Source organism: Apium graveolens, chromosome 6, assembly GCF_009905375.1.
Source record: "Apium graveolens cultivar Ventura chromosome 6, ASM990537v1, whole genome shotgun sequence".
NCBI classification, from domain to species: Eukaryota; Viridiplantae; Streptophyta; class Magnoliopsida; order Apiales; family Apiaceae; genus Apium; species Apium graveolens.
The window spans coordinates 62,423,748-62,443,995 of record NC_133652.1 but is presented as its reverse complement, the minus strand read 5'-3'; the positions used below and the strand labels follow the sequence as shown (position 1 = coordinate 62,443,995).

The window sequence follows — 20,248 nt, the reverse complement described above, 5'->3', positions numbered from 1 at the left end:
TGGCTGTGACCCATACTAGTCATTAATAGTTCATATTTGTCACAATGGTCTTCGGGATCTCCCCTCCCATTGAACTCTGTCATCTTCAAAAACTGTTTCTCTTCTCCTGGGGGTGGCCGATACGCCTCAATCTCCTCGGTAACAACCGGTTCCCTATTGAACCTTCTGTCCCCAAATATGGCCTTTTATAGCCTGAAAAGTCTAGTGTCGGACACATCATCGTCTTCCTCCCTATCAGAGTCTGATGTCAAAATGACCTTCGTTCTCCTTCTCCCGTGGTGTGAGTCAAAGTCTGTGGACTCATCTTCCTCAACATGGACCCTCTTCTCCTTTTGAGAACTCTTCGCTCCTTCAGTTTCCTCCAACGACACCCTAAGTGCCTTCTCCTTCAGTTCCAATTCTTCCCTTCTCAACTTGATGACCTTGAGTTTCAGCGCGTCGGCTTCCCTTTTCCTAGCCTTCGCCTGTTCAGCCTCCTCGACCTCTTTCAATTTTTCCTTCTCCTTCGACATTCGCTCAGCCCTCAGCTTCCTCAACATGGCATGTTCCTCAAGGGTTGGGATTATTTCAGCCTCCTTATCGAAATCCATCTCCAGATTCCAAGGGGTAATAACAGATTGCAAGGTGTGATTGGGTTTTGGATCGGTGAATCTTGGAGGCCTCTGTTCATCGTTTCCGTTAGTCATTGTCTCAAATCTCAAACTTAATCTTGTATTCCCATAAACGGTGCCAAATATTATAACCTAATTTATGTCGACCTCGTCTTCGTCCAGAGAAGTAGACTTCAGCCTGCAAAGAGAAGAATGCGAGGGATGATCCCCCGATTCACCTCTGATGTGAGAATAAATTAATCAATTTTAGGAATGGGTAATTAAAAATATGAGAGAGTACCGATGATTGTCAGTGTAAAAAATGAACCTCCCCTCATGTATATATCCCCGGATTGAGGTAACATCTCCGCCCACTACATTCAGCTCGTTCCACCTTTTGGGGATAGTGGACATTGTGGACAGGTGATCTCGTCGTCTTCCTGGGCCGCTCCGGATCTCCATTGCATGGGCCGACCATCTTTTACTTCAGCCCAACCTGAAACATGAGCCTATAGTTGCGGGCCTCCACCAATATGTTGGAGGGAATTGAACCCTCACATTGTGAAATACAAGATAAGATCATATCATATTACTTTTGACTAATCTCTTGTCGCCTCAGGTTCTGCGTTCGATTCTCGCTCACCCCGAGATTTGTTAGGACAGATACTCAATTGTAAGGCATATAAGCCAAATTAGTCGGATCATGTTACTTGAGTTATATATAACTTATTGATTTTACTGAACACCATATTAAGTAAAAAAAATATACTAAGCCCCTTCAGTATTTAATCTCTCCGACTATTTTCAAATTTGGTAATTTTTAAACATTCATACGAAATTATTACCTCGTGTACATTACAATTTAGTCCGTTAGAATATCATTGAAAATTACACTAAGCAAATTTGGCATTTTTGCGGCAGGAGGTAAAATACTTGCATATTTTATTATTCGATGAATCATGTTGGCATCGATGGATTTTTATCAAATTTTTTGAATTTAAGTTCCTTTAATCCATGCTTGTTTTTAGATTTTTAAATTAAAAATTGGTATTCCTGCTGCCCAACATTTTGTTCATGTAAACAATTCATTCTCATTAATGTACTTTTGAACAAGTTATACATAAAAAATCTGCCCAACATTTAACAGACTGTCCTGAGGAAGATTAAGGATTACACTATTATCCCTGCATATCTTTCTCAGAAATGCATAAATATAATCAATAGCTATTTTTTTGGGGATTCCAGAACCCTTCCTAGCTCTCACTACTATATTCCCAAGTATGTGCACCACTCCTGCCTCTCTGCATCTAGTAAGAAACTCCATTTCATCGGCCTCGGTCTGACTACTTGCATGCCGTGACAATGTGTTTGTGACAGGAATTATAGAGTCTACTGATAAAATTGTTTGGTTGATGCTAGATAGAGTTGAGTTTATATCATCTTCTAAGGTGAAACCTCTAGACTGGTGAGTTTTCTGCCCATTATATAGGCTATACTCGTCAGATATTGAACATGCGTCCATCATAGACTCTAGCTGGACAAACAAAAATAGGTTGTCAAAGAGTTTTTTCTCAAATTCATCATCCTTCTTGTGAGGATCCTTATATCCATACTTTGCAACACAGCGGAACATGTGAAAGTTATTGGGTCCAATCCGTTTTATGAGGGATCTCTCATCTTCCGGGACTGTGTAAACAGGATGGTATTTCACACAGACAAAAACAACAACAGAAACAACGACAGAGTGGATTGCTGGCAAATTTGTAATGATACGTGAAAAAATGTGAGGCACCCCACTTGCCAACTCAGTGTATACAAATCTACGTACTTGTCAAATAATACTTAAATCTGCGCAGATTTACTCAAATAACCTAAACCTCTGAAGTAAAACCATGTAAACTCTGCCGGGTGAAAAATCAAAAAATGACATACTCACCGTAGGCGTTGCCAATTTGACTTTGAACTTGAAATCCAGCTGTAACAGTGATGCAAAGTATCAGAAGGATCCAATTGATATCGGGAATGTATATCTGCCCTAGGAAGTTCTTTGATGTATGTATAACTTTTACCCTGGGGAAACATCCAAGTGCAAGGGCCTGCTTCATAATTGAGAAAGTAGCGGAGATTGTTGACTGACTGGCAACAACAGCAGCTAAAGTTGCAACTATAAACATAGGCCAATATATAATGTCTGCGCAATAAAGAGTTTATTTTTATTAGACATCATAAATTTTGACTTCCATCTTGGGTCTGTTTTGCATAAAGGTAAGGACTTAATGTAGTTAAAATTTTCACAAATCAATTAATTAGTACCGGCAATATATTAAAATAGTATGTGTCTTGCGTGTATCTACTGGTAACTAAAATTATGTCAAATGAACCTCAAGTCTGTAACATATGAATCATGGTCATAACATTGAAAAAGACTAGACACACATGAATTTTGTTCGAAAATTTCACACATTTCCAAAATGAGAATGGTGAAACAGAAAATGAATGCAAGACTGGACCTGGAATAGAACGGTAGAATACATCATAGACATGTTCCTTGTTGCTCATGAGGTAGGCTGCTTGTCCAAAATAGGATAACAGAAGACAAGGGAAAACGACTACTGTAAAAGCAAACTGTATTGCTGTAAGTGGAAAGAAAGCAAGGTCAGAAAAAAGCGCTTCTGTCCCTGTAATATAACGAGCAGCAGTCAGAATGCATGTAGCGGCCTTCAATTTTGTTACTGTATATATTTTGAAGATACAGAAACATCATTCTTCACGTGATGTCAAGGGTTTGAATCTTTTCAAATACAAGACGTAGGTGCTAGCAAGTGTGTTTAATTATTTAAACAAACACTTTTCTTCGCATGATTAAATGTACTTCAAGAAATTAAAGTGAATAGTGGATGGGAAAAGAAATACCAAGGAAACCTATGATGCTCAGCATGATCCCACCAAGAGAATTCCAAGCAGTTCTTCCTCCCCTTTTAAAATACCGATATATGATTATGTATATAGGTCAGAACGCTTCGGTTGCATTTGCAAATATTGAATATGCCAATACCTCCAATCAGAAGAAACCAAGTCAGCACAATTGGCGCAAACATCCACCCAAATTTATCTATCCCAAAGTGTTGCATGCTAAACAAACCAATCAGTATGAAAACTGCCACAACTACGACCACATCTGCAATCAAAAAACCCAGGCTTAATAAAAAAAATAATTGAATTGCTCACCAATACTCATTCACAACATTTTTGAAAAAATTGGAAACTGGTTTAAATCAAAATACTGCATAACAGTTTACTCAATGGTTAACCAGTGTAAAAATGGGACATAATATAATATGTAGTTTATGTAGTTATAATAGTCAACACCTGACTTAAAAAAATAGTCAACAAATAATTAATCCTAACAAACACAAAATGCCAACTATAGTGTCCATTTAAGGTCTAAGCTTCATAATCCATACATTAGTAGTTGGACATTAATTTATTTTTATCCAAAATCTATCACAGAAACCTTAAATTATGCAATCTATATCTTAATGTTAAAACTTCTTTTTTCTCTTTGACTGGGGCATTGTCATATAAAACCATTTTTGACTTATTTACGCATGATTCGGTTTTGCACCAGTTATGGGCTTATTTTATCCATACCTGATCAGAAAGGGGACCGAATTTAAGTATGCCCCAGATTTTCCCTATTTTAAGAACACTTATGCATGGGAAAAAGGACAATCAATTCTATAAGATGTCTATTTTGTTTAGTACTCCCTCTATCCCTAAAAACATTTCTCATGTGTGTTAGACATGTTTGCCAATGCACACTTTTAATTGTTAATATCTTTAATTTTGTAGTAGTATTAAATATAAAAATTTCACTGTATTAAAGTATTCATAAATACGAATCAAACAAGATCACTCATGACTATATTTGCTTTTATAGATTTGATGTAAATTAGTAGTCAATCGTCAACAATGTAAAAAGTCAAAATGGGAAACGTATTAAGGGACGGAGGGAGTACCATTACTCATCCTGGGATGGTTCACCTTGATCCCTCCAGTAGCTGAAAGAACTGCAGAAAAAAAATATTATACACAACTGGCATATCCAGTATATGGACTGAGACTGAGCTAAATTACCATTATAATAAATTTCAAAGAGCGTACTATTGAAATTTAAAAATATCATATGTAAATTTGTGGGATAACAATTCCAAACACTATGTCACCATTAGTTTATATAATTATTTCCTTATATAATACATCCATCTATAATATATTATTAAAGCCGAAACATTACAGTTTGTCGGTTTAATTTTCGGTCTGTCATTCTATTTGATAAAAAAAATTAAATAAACGGCAATTTTATAATTAACAATAACTAACCATTTACCTATCTAACTAAAACAGGAGGTGCTACCCTCTTTGACATACTGTACAAGATATAGCTGGAGTGAGAATCCCGTCACCTATAACCATGCAAGTGCCAACAAGGACAACTAGAAGAAGCATATTCTTTCTGAATGCATATGCTTCCAACCATCTTTTTGTTTTCGCCGCATGTGAGTTTTCATGAAAAGTGCTGCGACTATAAGTTGTCAACTTCTCATCAGTCCGGTGTTGATTAGGCATTGTGCTTACATTTGCATGTCGACATAGTAGTGAGTAAAGCGCAAAGGTTCCTCCTGCAAATAAAGAAGCTAGGTTGAGTAAAGTGCAAAGGTTCAGCCTGCAAATAAAGAAGCTAAGTTTGACAAGTCTTGAAAATATAAAAAGATTACGCTCATTCAGTTTCATACTTTTGAACTATGGAATATTCAGAAATTTTATTTTACTGTTTAAAACTTGTAAAGAATATACATTCTAGGCTATGAATCCCTCCATATTTATGATGAAGTAGTAGCTATAGATGCATTAGTATCCAATCAAATATCAATTTCTGATATTTTAGAACATATGCATATCTCGGCATCGTCCTGTTCTTCAGCTAATGTGTTTAATACCTAATTTTAGGTCTGGAGTTCAATGAAGTGGTTAAAAGTCATTCAGTCATTCTATTAACAAAGATCAAATCACAGGTCCATAATTTGCAGGAAATCAAAATCCATATGGAAAAGAATTTGAAGTGGAAACACATTGTTGTGTCTGTGTCCTATGATGTGAAGTTATGCACAGAATACACCGAGATACACATACTGAAATTATTTTATAATAAAGCATACACTGATATCTGCTAACCTTGACCGCTATCATTTGCCCTGCACACTACGAAAACATATTTCAGGAGTGGGATAAGCGTGAGGGAATATATAATTAAAGATAGGGCTCCAAGAATATCTTCTGTGTCACTAATTCCATGTGGGGAGGTATTATAAAATACATATAAAGGCGAAGTTCCTTAATCTCCATACACCACTCCAAGACTCTGAAATGCAAGTCGCAAAAGCAGTAATGCTGATAATTTCTGCAGGAAACAAATTCGTATCATAAAATCATGGTTTTAAAGTTGAATCGTCATATAACAGTTAACTAGATACCTTCAGTGCTGATGTATGCTAGTTATGGCTATCAAATTCAAAACATACTATAGATGATGTTACAAACATATAAACTATTGGTAAATACACTTCACCTGTTGTCATCGGAAGTTGATAAAGTTACATTTATATTTTTTTTCAATTTAATCATAGTTCAATAAAATCATACAGTTGATAATCTTTTACGTTCATAAAAATCAGGCAGTGATTACCCAAATATTGCCTGTAATAAGATTTTAAAACTCGACCAATATGGGAAGAGGGAAGCAAGTAGAGCATTTCAAAGGTTCAAGAGTCTGAATGAAATACTTATTATCAAGCTAAAATTGTCAAAGAGTCCGAATGAAACAGTTGTTGGTGATAACTCCTGGTGGCGGGGCTGCTCCTTCGACGCCATCCTGGATCCTTCGCCGCTGTAGAGGTGTAGCTGTGGTTGAGTTCCTACAAAACAACACCGGAATGGGGGTTGGAGTCCCGCGGCGCCTCCGGCGTGAGAGTAAGAACTAGCTTTTTGGGAAGACGAAGATGAATATGAATGTAAGGTGGCTGAGTGTGTATATGAGTGTGAAAGAATGATTAACCCCAAAACCTCACCTTCTTGGGCTATTTATAGCCCAAGGGTAGGGTTTTGGGGTTGGTACCTTTAGATCATAGCCATTAGTTCTGGGAGCGGAGGACACCTGGCTGGAGTGGATGCTTTATACGTGTCAGCGCGGGACTGGTTAAGGAATGTTCTGAGGATCCTCTGACACGTGCCCTGATTATTCCCATGATTGATGTGTGACAGTTGTCCCCATTATGTGCATCGGCCAATGTCTCACGTGCTGGGATTAACCAAGGTTAGGCTTGCGGGACTGAGCTGGTTAGGAGTGGTAGCGTGCGGGACTACTCCTTCCAGTCTTCCGTGTGGAGCTAGGAGCCTAGGAGTAGCCTTCCCAGGAGCTATATGGGGTTAGGAGCCTAGGAGTAGTCCTCCGAGGAGCTGTATAGAGTTGAAAACCTAGGAGTAGTCCTCCCAGGAGCTATATGTACTATCATGTGCCCCCCACTCCCTTATGCAGATTTTCTGGATGGGGGAGTGAATTTGGGTTTGTTTGTAGAACATGAGCTTTTGATTGTCTTGTTAGTAGAATTTGAGTTTTCTTGCCCCCCCAGTCCGGATTGCGCTGAGTTCGGCGAATCAGGACTAAGGTGGTTGTCTGTAGCAAGAGTTGAGCTTTTCTTACCCCCCAGTCTGGATTGCTCTGAATTCGGCGGATCAGGACTAAGGTGGTTGTCTTTTGCAGGAGTTGAGCTTTTCTTGCCCCCCTGTCCGGATTGCGCTGAGTTCGGCGAATCAGGACTAAGGTGGTTGGTTGAGCTTTTCTTGCCCCCTAGTTCGAATTGCGCTGAGTTCGGCGAATCAGGACTAAAGTGGTTGTCTTTCACAGGAGTTGGGCTTTTCTTGCCCCCCGGTCCGGATTGCTCTGAGTTCGGCGAATCAGGACTAAGGTTGTTGTCTTTGGAAGGAGTTGAGGTTTTCTTGCCCCGAAGTCCGGATTGCACTGAGTTCGGCGAATCAGGACTAAAGTGGTTATCTTTCACAAGAGTTGAGGTTTTCTTGCCCCCCAGTCCGGATTGCAATGAGTTCGGCGAATCAGGACTAAAGTGGTTGTCTTTCGCAGGAGTTGAGCTTTTCTTGCCCCCAGTTCGGATTGTGCTGAGTTCGGCGAATCAGGACTAAAGTGGTTGTCTTTCGCAAGAGTTGAGGTTTTCTTACCCCCCAGTCCGGATTGCGATGAGTTCGAAGAAGTCCGGACTTGGAATTCGAAACGTTTATGGGGAATTTCCCCCCAATTATTTGAATTGTTACAGTTGTCTTTTTTCAAAAGACGTGCTGTAATAATGACTCTTCAATAATGACCGCTCATGATGGGCGGCTAGGATCGTGCCACGTGGCGTGGCTGCTCAGTTTTTCACTGCCTCTATAAAAGGAGGCCCTGCCCTCTTTCTTTATTTTTTACCTTTCTTCAACTTCTCTCTTCGCTTTCTCTGTTTTCTCTGAGTCTTATTCTTTGTTGCTCTTGCCGTCGCCGCCGTTTGTTATAGGAGAGTTCGTGATGGTTCGTTGTTGTTTCTTGGTCGTCCCCAATCACTCCATATTTTATATCTTCGTAAGTCCCTTTTTTGCTTCTTTGTTTTATTCTTTGAGTTTTCTGTTCCAGTGGTTTGTTTCTTTGTGCTTGTGTTATTGTGTTCGTTTTGGTTGAATGTTCTTGTGTATATCTGTATGTATATATTTTTTGGCATATTTTGGTGTTTTGATTTTATCGAATCGTGTTTCTGGGATTAGGGTTTTTTGCTTGGGTCCGGACTTGGATAACTTGTCCGGACTAGTTATTTTGTTTTATAAAATTGTAGTTTGGTGTTTTTTGTGCTGTTTTGGACTTTGGGTTCGAGGTGAAGGCTAGGTTTGAGTCCGGAGCGGGGTTCTAGCTTTAGGTTTTTGCAGTCCGGACTATTTGCTTTTGACTTGTAATAAAATTGAGCATAGGGTAGTCCGGACCATGTAGCTTTCAAGATAAATAAACTGTAGGGTTTTTAGACTAACCTTTATCACTTGTTTTAGGTTTATGGTCCGGACTAAGGCGCGTGCCAAAGCTTACATAACTTTCTATCCGGGGCCATCTGGTTCGGATCTCGAATCTTCTGCTGATTCTGAAAGAGCTGGGATGGGGAAGAGGGCTTCCACTTCGGACTCTGAGGCCATAACGAAGCTTTCAGTTGCTAAGATTTCTTCCAGAAAGGTACCTTGTAGTCCGGAGGGTCTGTGGGTGGAGAATCTGGGGTACTTTGTTAGTAAGAGTGAGGAGATAGAAGATAGCTTTTATTATAGGAGCATTAGGTCCAGATATGCTAGGCAGCAAAATGCTGGTCCGGGACCTTACGATAGGGAAGCGTTTGATAGGAAGTTTGCTAATAGCATAGTGGCTAAGGAGCACTATGAGCTCAAGGATGAGTACGCTGCCCTAGATCACGCCGCTCAGGATTCTGCGGTCCGGGCTGCTTTTTAGTTGGACCCCCGGATCGAGTGGAGGTGGCCGACTCCGGACGAGAGGGCTCATCATAGGCCGGCTGATGGGTTTGTTCCGGTGTGGCTGGAGCATCTCCGGTACGGATGGAATCCTCATTGGCATTTGTTCCTGAAGCATCTGTGTAAATATGTGTATAAGGTCTCTCCGATGCAGATAACCCCTAATGGTATAAAGTGGATGACCTGGTTCATTGCTACTTGCAATCAGTTCAAGGTGGAACCCACGTTCAAGTTATGGCATCATATTTTTCATCTGGTCCGGTCCAGTCAGTTCCCTCTATATGAACTTCGGTTCCGGGCTCCGGAGTGCGGCTATGGTGGCTTCTACAGGCCTGTTATCCAGCAATCTTCGCTGAAGTATTGAAATGGAGAGTTGATCATGCTCCGGGGCTTAGACCTGTACTATCTTCCCCATATTGCTTCAGAAGGAGTCCGGACTCGCTTCCGAAGGGATGTACTCCAGGGTGAAGCTATCCGATTAATGTTTGCGTTTTGTGAATCTCTGGGTTTCCAAATGACCCGAGACACTTTTATGAATCATAGAATTATGCATAGACTAGGCTGTAAGTAGTTTCCTTCCTGTCCGGACCTCTCATATATTTATCATCTATTTTCATCTGCCTTGGTTATTTATTGGTTTTGACTTGTGTTTTTGCTTTGTTTCTTGTAGGTTTGCCACACTACAATTCGGACATGTCGTCTTCTGCATACAGTGATACATTGAAAGGTCTTGGCAAGGCTTTCAAGTTGCCCAAGAAGACTGCTGGTGCTGGGTCCGGATCTAACGCCTCTGTGGAGGAGGGATCCTAGAGTAATGCGGTTCCGAGACCAGAACCTGAAGTTGATGTGAATCATCCTGGTCCGGAGCTAGATGCTGAGGTTGAAATGGGTGATGAGTTTGCTAATCTTGAAGACCTTGGTCCTATAGGCGAAGCTCCGGGTGGTGATTCTGGAAGGAGGAGGAAGAGGCTTCGCACCCTTAGAAGTAAGCCTCCCCGGGCCGAAAACTTTGAAGCTGGTTCCGGGTACGGGGCTGGTAAAGGGAAGAATGTTGATGATGAGAATCTGGATGCGAGTGGTCCGGGGCTAAAGGAGAAAGTTACTCGTTTCATGGCTGTAATTCCTACTCAAGCTGATTGGAGGAGGATGAATCAGTCCGGAGTCGATGCAACTATGAAGGAGTGTTCCCGGCTCTAGGGTCAGGTATGTTTTCTTCTTGTTCTTGTTTCTTGTTTTTGTTTGCCTTAGAATATTTTTCTAAGTTTTCCTGTTTTTTGCAGCTGGGTGGGTATATGGCCGGATAAGCTTCTCTGGCCTACAATGAGCTGAAAAATTCTCGGTCTGCCATTGCTGATAAGGACTCTAAAATTAGCAGGCTCCAGGACCAGTTCATTGTTAAGGACAATTCTCTCTCCGGGCTGAACCAGCAGCTTGATGATGTAAGGATCCGAGCTGAGAAATCTGAAAAAGAAGCTTCTGATCTAAAATCTGAGTTGGCTGAGCTCCGGAGGCAGATGTCTGTTGTGCGTCCGGAGTCTGAAGTCATTGCGGAGTTTAAGAGATCCGAAGAGTACGACAAGGCTCTTGCTAATGCTGGTGCTCCGAAGATAGTTCGTTGTTGGTTGGTTGCAGAAAGGCACATCAAGACTGATCCGGAGGCCAGTTGGGACAGCTTCGTTACTGAATTCATCAAGGCAAAGGAGGATTTTGAGCTTGGGCTAGGGGATCCGGAGCCGTTCGACGGGCCCTGTCCCAGTTTCCTGCCTCCTAATGCTCCGGAGTTAGGGGTGGCATAAAATGGATATGGGTAAATTTTGGGTCCATAAATTTGGATATAGTTTGGTTTTCGACCCAAACCCAAATTTGACCCATATTTAGTTAAAATATAGGTTAAATTTGGTTCGGGTTATAATGGTTTCGGGTCGAAATACAGGTCAACCATATTTTTAATTAAGTTTTAGAAATATTGTTTTTTTTCTAATTTTCTTAGTTTGATCTTAAAAATTTCCTATATAGTTTAAAATGAACTTATTGGACAAAATATATTTTTTAAACTAAATAATATACAGTAGTATAAAGTGTGAATCTTTTGATATTATTACAATTACAATCTTATTATTATCATTAGACTTCGTTAAGATTACCTTTCAAGTAGCAAAATTATGTTAATCAAAGAATATATAATTTATTCAAAAAGAAAAAAAATTAGATTAACTAACATGTTTAACATGATTTGAAATAATCTCAAAAAAACATGATTTGAAATGGTACAAAATGGTATAATAGATCAATACAATCTCACTTTTAAGTTTGGATTGAATCAAAATGATCAATATAATCGTTGATCTTTGTTTGGAACGAATCAAATATATGTCTTTATTGTTTTTATGTACAAGTTTGACTGAGTCAACTCGACTGTCATCATCCCAGACCCCATTGTTGTTCATTCGCGTAGAAACGACGGCGAACTTCACTGTGCATCTGCTAATACATTTCGAATGACTGTATCACGGTTTATAAAATATGGGTAATATGGTTATCACAGTTTCTGAACCAATCCAAGTAAGAAATGTGTGATATCAAACCCAGCCCACACCCATTTTAAAAATGTGATTTTACATTGACCCATAACCCTGAAAAGTGGATGGGTTTGGGTTGGTTAAATGGGTTTAGGTCCGTATTGCCACCCCTATCCGGAGTCATGAATTTGTAATTTTTATATTTCTTGAAGAAGTTTGATAACTTTGAAATCTGTAATATTCGTACTTTGGTCCAGGCTTATTCAAGTCCGGTAATTTTTTAATGTTTGCTATTATTTTGCTTTGTTTTTTGTAGTTTATTTTTGCCTTAGAATATTTTTCCAAGTAAAAATGGTTGGTCTAGTCCTGACTAATTGCTTGTCCGAACGAGTAGTGACTTTTAGTTAGAAAATTAATTCTAAGTAAAAAATGGTTGCTCTAGTCCTGACTAATAGCTTGTCCGGACTAGTGGTGGCTTTTAGTTAGAAAATTAATTCTAAGTAAAAATGGTTGCTCTAGTCCTGACTAATAGCTTGTCCGGACTAGTGGTGGCTTTTAGTTAGAAAACTAATTTTAAGTAAAAAATGGTTGCTCTAGTCCTGACTAATAGCTTGTCCGGACTAGTGGTGGCTTTTAGTTAGAACATTAATTCTCAGTAAGAATGGTTGCTCTAGTCCTGACTAATAGCTTGTCCGGACTAGTGGTGGCTTTTAGTTAGAAAATTAATTCTCAGTAAGAATGGTTGCTCTGGTCCTGACTAATAGCTTGTCCGGACTAGTGGTGGCTTTTAGTTAAAAAATTAATTCTAAGTAAAAATGGTTACTCTGGTCCTGACTAATAGCTTGTCCGGACTAGTGGTGGCTTTTAGTTAGAAAATTAATTCTAAGTAAAAAATGGTTGCTCTAGTCCTGACTAATAGCTTGTCCGGACTAGTGGTGGCTTTTAGTTAGAAAATTAATTCTAAGTAAAAATGGTTGCTCTAGTCCTGACTAATAGTTTGTCCGGACTAGTGGTGGCTTTTAGTTAGAAAATTAATTCTAAGTAAAAATGGTTGCTCTAGTCCTGACTAATAGCTTGTCCGGACTAGTGGTTAGTTTTGAAAAGTATGTAAAGGGGAAAAGCTTTTCATTAATGATTCATACAAAATAAAAGGATAATCAAATTGGTTTCTTGCCATATTGGGTACAAGATTTTTGGTTGCTTTGTTTGTTCTCCTACTGGTAGAATTTTCTTAGCCTTAGTCCATGCCAAGTGTTTGGGACTTCTGAGTCATCCATGTTCAGGAGCTTGTAGGTTCCTGGCATGAGGACTTCTTTGATCTTGTATGGTCCTTCCCATTTGGGCATTAGCTTTCCAGTATTTGTGGTATCTGATGCTTCAGTGTCTCGAAGAACTAAGTCTCCAACTTGGAAGTTTTTGACTCTTGACTTCTTACTGAAGTGCTCTCTTGTTTTCTCCTTGTATTTTTCCATCCTTTCTATAGCTTGGTTCCAGACCTCATCAATTAGCTCCATGTTTGTTCTGAGTCCTTCTTCATTTGCTTCTTCTTCAAAGTTTATTGCTATGTGGGAAGGAGAGCCCACTTTAATAGGAAATATTGCTTCTGTTCCATAAGCTAGTTTGAATGGAGTATCTCCGGTGCTTGTCCTTGGGCTTGTCCTGTAGGACCAAAGTACACTTGATAGTTCTTCTGGCCATTTGCTTTTGCTTTCTTTGAGTCTTTTCTCGATACCTCGGAACAGGATTCTGTTAGTTACTTCTACTTGGCCATTTCCTTGGGGATATGCCACTGATGATTTTTTGTGCTTGATCCCGCGCTCCTGGAGGTAGGACTCGAATTCTGATCCAATAAATTGGGGCCCATTGTCTGATACTAGGACTCGCAGTATCCCGAACCTCATCAAAATGTTGTCCATAAACTTTATGCAGTCTTGTTGATTGATTATCCTCATTGCTTTTGCTTCAACCCATTTTATCATGTAATCAATAGAGACTAGTAGGTACCTGAGGTCTCCTTTGGCCCGGTGGAAGGGTCCCATAATGTCAATACCCCAAACAGCGAAGGGGATAGGTGACAGGACTGAGGATGGTAGGACTGGGCTGATCCGGGGGCTGAAAAGTTGGCATTCCTTGCACTTCTTGACGAATTCTATTGCATCCTGATGAATAGTTGGCCAGTAGTAGCCTTGTCTTATAATCTTATGAGCTAGGGCCTTTGCAGATATGTGGTCTCCGCATATCCCTTCATGCACTTCTGCCAAACAGTACTTTGCTTCTTCTGGACCAATACATTTCAGGATAAGAGATGAGAAGGTCCTGCGGTAAAGTATTCCTTCTTGGAGGAAGAACTTGGCTGCCTTTGATTTTAATCTTTGAGCTTTTCCGTTGTCTTCGGGAGCTCCCCTTTGTCCAAGTAATTTATTAAGGGGTTCATCCAATTTTGACTGCTTTCTATCTCCAAGATCTCTCCGGATTCAATGGATGATTTGTGGAGTTCTTCGAAGTAGATTGAGCAGTCCAGATCTGATGAGTTCCAGACTAATTTGGATAGGATGTTTGCTTCTTCATTTTCTTCTCGGCATATCTGAAGGACTTAGTGGCTTGGTATTGAAGCTAAGTAGCTCTAAACCAGTGCTTGGTACTTCGCCAGAGTAGGGTCCTTTGCTATGTATTCTCCATTTGTTTGCTTGACCACTATCTGGGAGTCGCTGTAGATTTTTAAGTCCTGGACCCTTAGAGTCCGGGAGAGCTTTAGTCCTGCGATCAATGCCTCATATTCTGCTTGATTGTTTATTGCTGAGAAGCTGAAAGATATAGCTGTCTGGATCTTGAATCCTTTTGGACTCTTGAGTATGAGTCCGGCTCCTGACCTCTCGCTTGTTGAAGAACCATCTACTTTTAAGGTCCAGGCTCCCGGACTTGTATCCTTTTTTGGGTCCTGATCCATGTCCATTGGTTCCGGATCTTCTTCTGGGAAGTTGCATTCGATTATGAAATCTGCAAGCGCTTGAGCTTTGATTGCATTCCTGGGAATGAAGCTTAGATTAAACTGGCTCAACTCCACATCCCAATTGACAAGTCTTCCCGAGACAACTGGCTTGTGAATTATTTTCCTTAGTGGTTGATTTGTCACTACTCTGATTTCTCTCCCTTGAAAGTAATGTCTGAGTTTTCTTGAAGTTATGACTAAGGTAAAGGCAAACTTCTCCAATCTTGGATATCTTGTTTCTGCATCTTTTAGCACTTGGCTTACGTAGTAGACTGGTTGCTGTGTTCCATTCTCCTCCCTGATTAGGGCAGCTCCTATGGCTTGTGCTCCTGCTGACAAGTATAAGTAGAGAGGCTCTCATGGCTGAGCTTTAGTTAGGACTGGTGGCTGAGAGAGGTAGGACTTAATTTCCTCGAATGCTTTTTGGCACTCCGGATTCCAGTTCATCTCTTTCTTGTTCGTTGCTCATTTGAGTAAATCAAAGAATGGTAGGCACTTCTCTGCTAGTTTTGACACAAATCTCCTGAGTGCTGCTAGGGATCCTGCTAGCTTCTGCACATCTTTTTAGGTCCTGGGAGCTTTCATCTCTTAGATTGCTTTTATTTTCTCTGAATTGGCTTATATGCCTCTATTGCTGATCATGAATCCTAAGAATTTGCCTGCTCCTACTCCGAAGGTGCATTTCTCCGGATTCAGCTTTAGTTGGTTCTTCCTTAGGTTGTCAAAGCACTCCTTCAGATCTTCCACATGCCCTAGTACAGTTGTTGATTTTGAAATCATGTCATCGATATAGCATTCCAAGTTTCTCCCAATCTGGGACTTGAATATCTTGTTCATGGCTCTTTGGTAAGTGGATCCTGCGCTGGTAAGCCCGAAGGGTAGCATCACATAAGCGTAGACTGCTCTGTGAGTTATGAATACTGTTTTGGGGATGTCCTTTGGGTTCATCCTTATCTGGTTGTATCCGGAGAAGGCGTCCATAAAACTAAGCATGATGTGTCCGGAGGTGGCATCTATCAGTTGATCAATATTTGGGAGAGGATACGGGTCCTTCGGGCATGCGTCATTCAGATCAGTGTAGTCCACACACATTCTCCATTTGTCGTTGGACTTCTTAACCATGACCACATTAGCTAGCCACTCCGGATATTTGATTTCTTTGATGATTCCTGCTTTGAGTAGCTTTTCTACTTCTTCGTCAATGGCTCTTTGCCTCTCCGGAGCAAAGTTTCTTCTCTTCTGTTTTACTGGTTTTCTGTTGGGGTTGACATCCAAGCTGTGCATTTCTATGGACTCATGTAGTCCTGGCATGTCCCTTGGACTCCAGGAAAAAACATCTTTGTACTCCCGGAGCAAGGACATTAATTTCTCCTTGAAGAACTCCTCGAGTCCTGACCCAACTTTCACTTTTTTGCTAGAATTGCTTTCATCTACCTGGACTTCTTCTGTTTCAACCGCGGCTTCAATTTTTGCTTGTTCTTTGTTTGAAACCATTTGATGAATTCGGGCTTCAGAGTTCTTTTTTAGATAGAAGTTTTCTTGTTCAGGTTCTTTGGTTGCTTGCATGGTATGACTAGCTTGTTCTGGGACTTGATTTGCCTTGTCTACTACCATGACTTGGTTGCTTTCCAGTTCCTCTGGACTTATTTTGTTTGCTTCTTCCCTTGTCCGGGGTCGGTGCTTCTTCATGCTTTGTTGCTTGCGAAGGATCGTAGCCTTCCTCTTGTTATCTTGATGGGTTTCTGCCATAACTAACCCCTGGTTGTAGCATGTTTCAGCAACTCCATAATCTCCTTTAATCTCCCCGACTCCGGTCGGGGTTGAGAATATGATCTTGAGATGGGAGATTGAAGTTATTGCTTGCATCATGGTTAGAGCTGATCTGCCAATGATTCCGTTGAATGAAGAAGGAGCATTGATCACATAAAATTTGATGACATGAGTCACTTGGTTAGGAGCAGATCCAAAAATGACTGGCAGACATAAAGTTCCTTAGATTGGGACTAAATTGTGGCCGAAGCCATAGAGTGGGTCCTCCCGATATTCATTTGAGCGGACGCTCCCTAACTGCATTCTATCCACTGTGTGCTTAAAGAGAATATTTATCGATGAGCCATTATCTATGAGCATTCTTCTTACTTCATTATCAAAGATGTCTAGAGTGACAACCAAAGCTGCATTGTGATGAGGGTTGACTCCTTCGTAGTCCTTGCTGCTGAAGGATATCACCAGGTCTGGGAGTGATTGGATTGAGAGCACTTCTTCGCCGAAGTCCGGGCTCCGGGGTGGGGAGTAGGATCCACCTAGGACAATATTGACTACATTCTTTCCTCTCTTCTGTGCTTCCCCTCTGTTGTTGTCCCGAACTAAGTACTTGTTCATGTTCCCCTTTTTCACTTGATCCTCAATGAATTACTTGAGTGATAAGCAATTCTCTGTCTTGTGGTCATGGGTCTCGTGGTAATCACACTGCCTATTATAAGGCCTGTTTTTCGGAGGAGTTTGCATTGGTTTAGGAGGATAATAGAAAGGCTTGTCTTTTACCTCTTTCAAGATTTCCTCCCGGGTCATGTTGAGAGGAGTCCAGTCCGGCTCCTGCTTTGGCTCCCGGGGTTGCTTCGCGGGTCCTGGGTCACTGCTTGACTCCTTCTTAGGACCAAGTCTCTGGAAAACCAGAGTAGTTTGTCTTTCTTGACCTTGGTTGCTTTGCTTGAATTTCTTATCCTGATGGTAACCCCCTTTCGGTCGGTCATCAGTGTTTTTGCTCCTGGACCCCCCATTCCGGGTCATCCTCATTGCCTGGAGGACATCTGTTTCCTTAATGAATCTGGCAGCCATGGAATAAATTGCTGCCAGACTTTGCGGCTCCTTATTGATTAGCTCCACTATATATCTCTCATTGTGCTCTGGGTCCAGGTTTCTCCTGAAAATGCTTAAAGCTTCCCTCTCATCCAAACTTGAAACTTTATTGATTGCTTCTTGGAACCGGTGCATGTATGCAGAGAGGGACTCATTGTCATGCTGCCGGATTGTCTCCAGGTGACACATGTGCATTTCGTGCATTTTGTTTGCCCGAAATCTCCGAAGGAAGGAGGCTCGAAATTCCTTCCAAGAGTGGATGCTGCGGGAGGGGATTCTGCTGAACCATCTCTGGGCCCCCCCTTAAGAGTTGAAGCGAAGAACCTTGATTTCGTTAAGTCATTGTAGTAATATATCTGCGCTATCTGCTCAAAGTAGTTCAAGTGCTCCTCCGGGTCTCCTAGTCCATCGAAGGAGTCGAAGTTGTAATGCTTCAAGTTCCGCTACCGGGGGATAGCTTCCAGGGAGTGGCTGAATGGAGTTAATGTTTCTCCGACCTCTACTCCTGAGTCTCTGTCCATCTTTCTCTGCAATTCATAGATCATATCTTTTAGGTCCTTCTGCCTCTCTTCTTCTTCGTCATCAAAAATCAGCTCCGGAGTAGGATCTCTCCGGGTTCTTTTGCTCCTAGACTTGGCCAATAGCTTTTCTTCTTCTAGCTGCATTCTCTTTTGGATCTTAAGCTCAAGCTTTGCTTCTTCTTCTTTCCTGATTTGCTCCCGGACTTCTTCCAGCTTTCTCTGCTTAGCGACTTCTACTTCTTTCTTGCTTTGATCTTTTTTGATTTTCTTCCCTTTGGCTCCAATTCAGTCAAACACGGATCTCTTCGATTGCTGGGAGTCCCCGGACTCCTCCGGTTCCTCCTCGAGTTCGGCTTCTTCATGGAGCCGGGTCTGCTCCTGTCTGTATAGTCTGATTGCTTCTGCTAGTTCATCACTTGTAAGGTTAGCCATGTGCTCTTCGACTACTGGGACGTTGGTGTACTTGTACTGATTGAGCTCTATGAGGGTCCTGGCATCCCTGGTGTTTACAATTATCTCCACTACAGGAGTGTGAAGTGGCTGCTCCTGGAATGTTTCTCTCTCGGCTCCCGGGTCGAGAGCCTGGGAGTGGTCCGGCTCCTGGACTTGAGCACTAGCAGATGGTCTCCCAGATGTATTTTTACCTGCCATTTCTCAACAATACCAACAAATAACAACAATATGCTACAGAGAATATCGTTCTAAGGTTGCTTTACGAAATTTGCAGAAACTAACCAGAATAACAACAAACACTAACAAATAGCTTCCTGGGAGCAGTTTAAACAATTTTCTGGGACTACTCAACGATGTAGCATAACACAAATACCATATTCAAACTAGAGCAAAAACGATTAAAACTAACGATAGCTCACACAAATGTGGCTTAAATCAACAAAACGGGCCCAACGAGCACACACAAACGTGGCTGAAATAAACAACATTCATGTTTATGGAAGAGGTTGGTTGCTTGGGTTCTTACAAGTTTGAATAAATGGACTCTTTGAAGAGTTTGTTGATGAATGTGAATCCAGGGGCACCGAGACCCAAGGATGGAGAGCCCTCCTTCTAGCGCCAAATGATAACTCCTGGTGGCGGGGCTGCTCCTTCGACGCCGTCCTGGATCCTTCGCCGCTGTAGAGGTGTAGCTGTGGTTGGGTTCCTACAAAACAACACCGGAAGGGGGGTTGGAGTCCCGCGGCGCCTCCGGCGTGAGAGTAAGAACTAGATTTTTGGGAAGACGAAGATGAATATGAATGTAAGGTGGCTGAGTGTGTATATGAGTGTGAAAGAATGATTAACCCCAAAACCTCACCTTCTTGGGCTATTTATAGCCCAAGGGTAGGGTTTTGGGGTTGGTACCTTTAGATCATAGTCATTGGTTCTGGGAGCGGAGGACACCTGGCTGGAGTGGATGCTTTAAACGTGTCAGCGCGGGACTGGTTGAGGAATGTTCCGAGGATCCTCTGACACGTGCCCTGATTATTCTCATGATTGATGTGTGACAGTTATCCCCATCCTGTGCTTGGGCCAATGTCTCACGTGCTAGGATTTACCAAGGTTAGGCTTGCGGGACTGAGCTGGTTAGGAGTGTTAGCGTGCGGGACTACTCCTTCCAGGAGCCGTGTGGAGCTAGAAGCCTAGGAGTAGCCTTCCCAGGAGCTATATGGGGTTAGGAGCCTAGGAGGAGTCCTCCCGGGAGCTGTATAGAGTTGAAAGCCTAGAAGTAATCCTCCCGGGAGCTATATGTACTATCAATCTGTATATGTATTAACTAATTATTTGAAACAGAGAAAATTTACAAGAAAATCAACAAGAATGTCAAATATATATACTTTGAACAAGAAAGAGCAAGAGAACAACATACTGTTTCTCTGTACATGTGTTCAAGTCCTCCAGCCTCCTCATCCATGGGCTGATCAAGTTTCTGGTCCAGGGCCCACATACTCCCCTCACCATTTCCCACTTTCCATAATATGACCTCAAAACTCAGAAACCTAATATTTCTCACCAATAAAAATCTTGTAATTATCATATTACTACAAGCAAAATAAAACATATACATCAAAACCCCAAATCTTAATCGTAAATTAGACGCTATATTATAAAAAATTAGACGCTATATTATAAACTCACAAGAGGTTGAAATTCGAGTTTCAACTCAAC

The 20,248-nt window shown here is 41.3% G+C and overlaps 1 protein-coding gene and 1 pseudogene across 1 annotated transcript; both read right to left on the bottom strand.

Moving 5' to 3' along the window:
- Positions 1 to 1,704: 1,704 nt before the first annotated feature.
- LOC141665176 (potassium transporter 11-like) lies at positions 1,705 to 2,484 on the bottom strand. Its single transcript, XM_074471157.1, has 2 exons — positions 2,468 to 2,484; positions 1,705 to 2,410 (listed from the first exon to the last, which is right to left on the bottom strand). Exons 1-2 carry the CDS (start codon positions 2,482 to 2,484, stop codon positions 1,705 to 1,707), a joined length of 723 nt encoding a protein of 240 aa, XP_074327258.1.
- LOC141668901 (putative potassium transporter 11) lies at positions 2,401 to 20,133 on the bottom strand (annotated as a pseudogene).
- Positions 20,134 to 20,248: the final 115 nt, after the last annotated feature.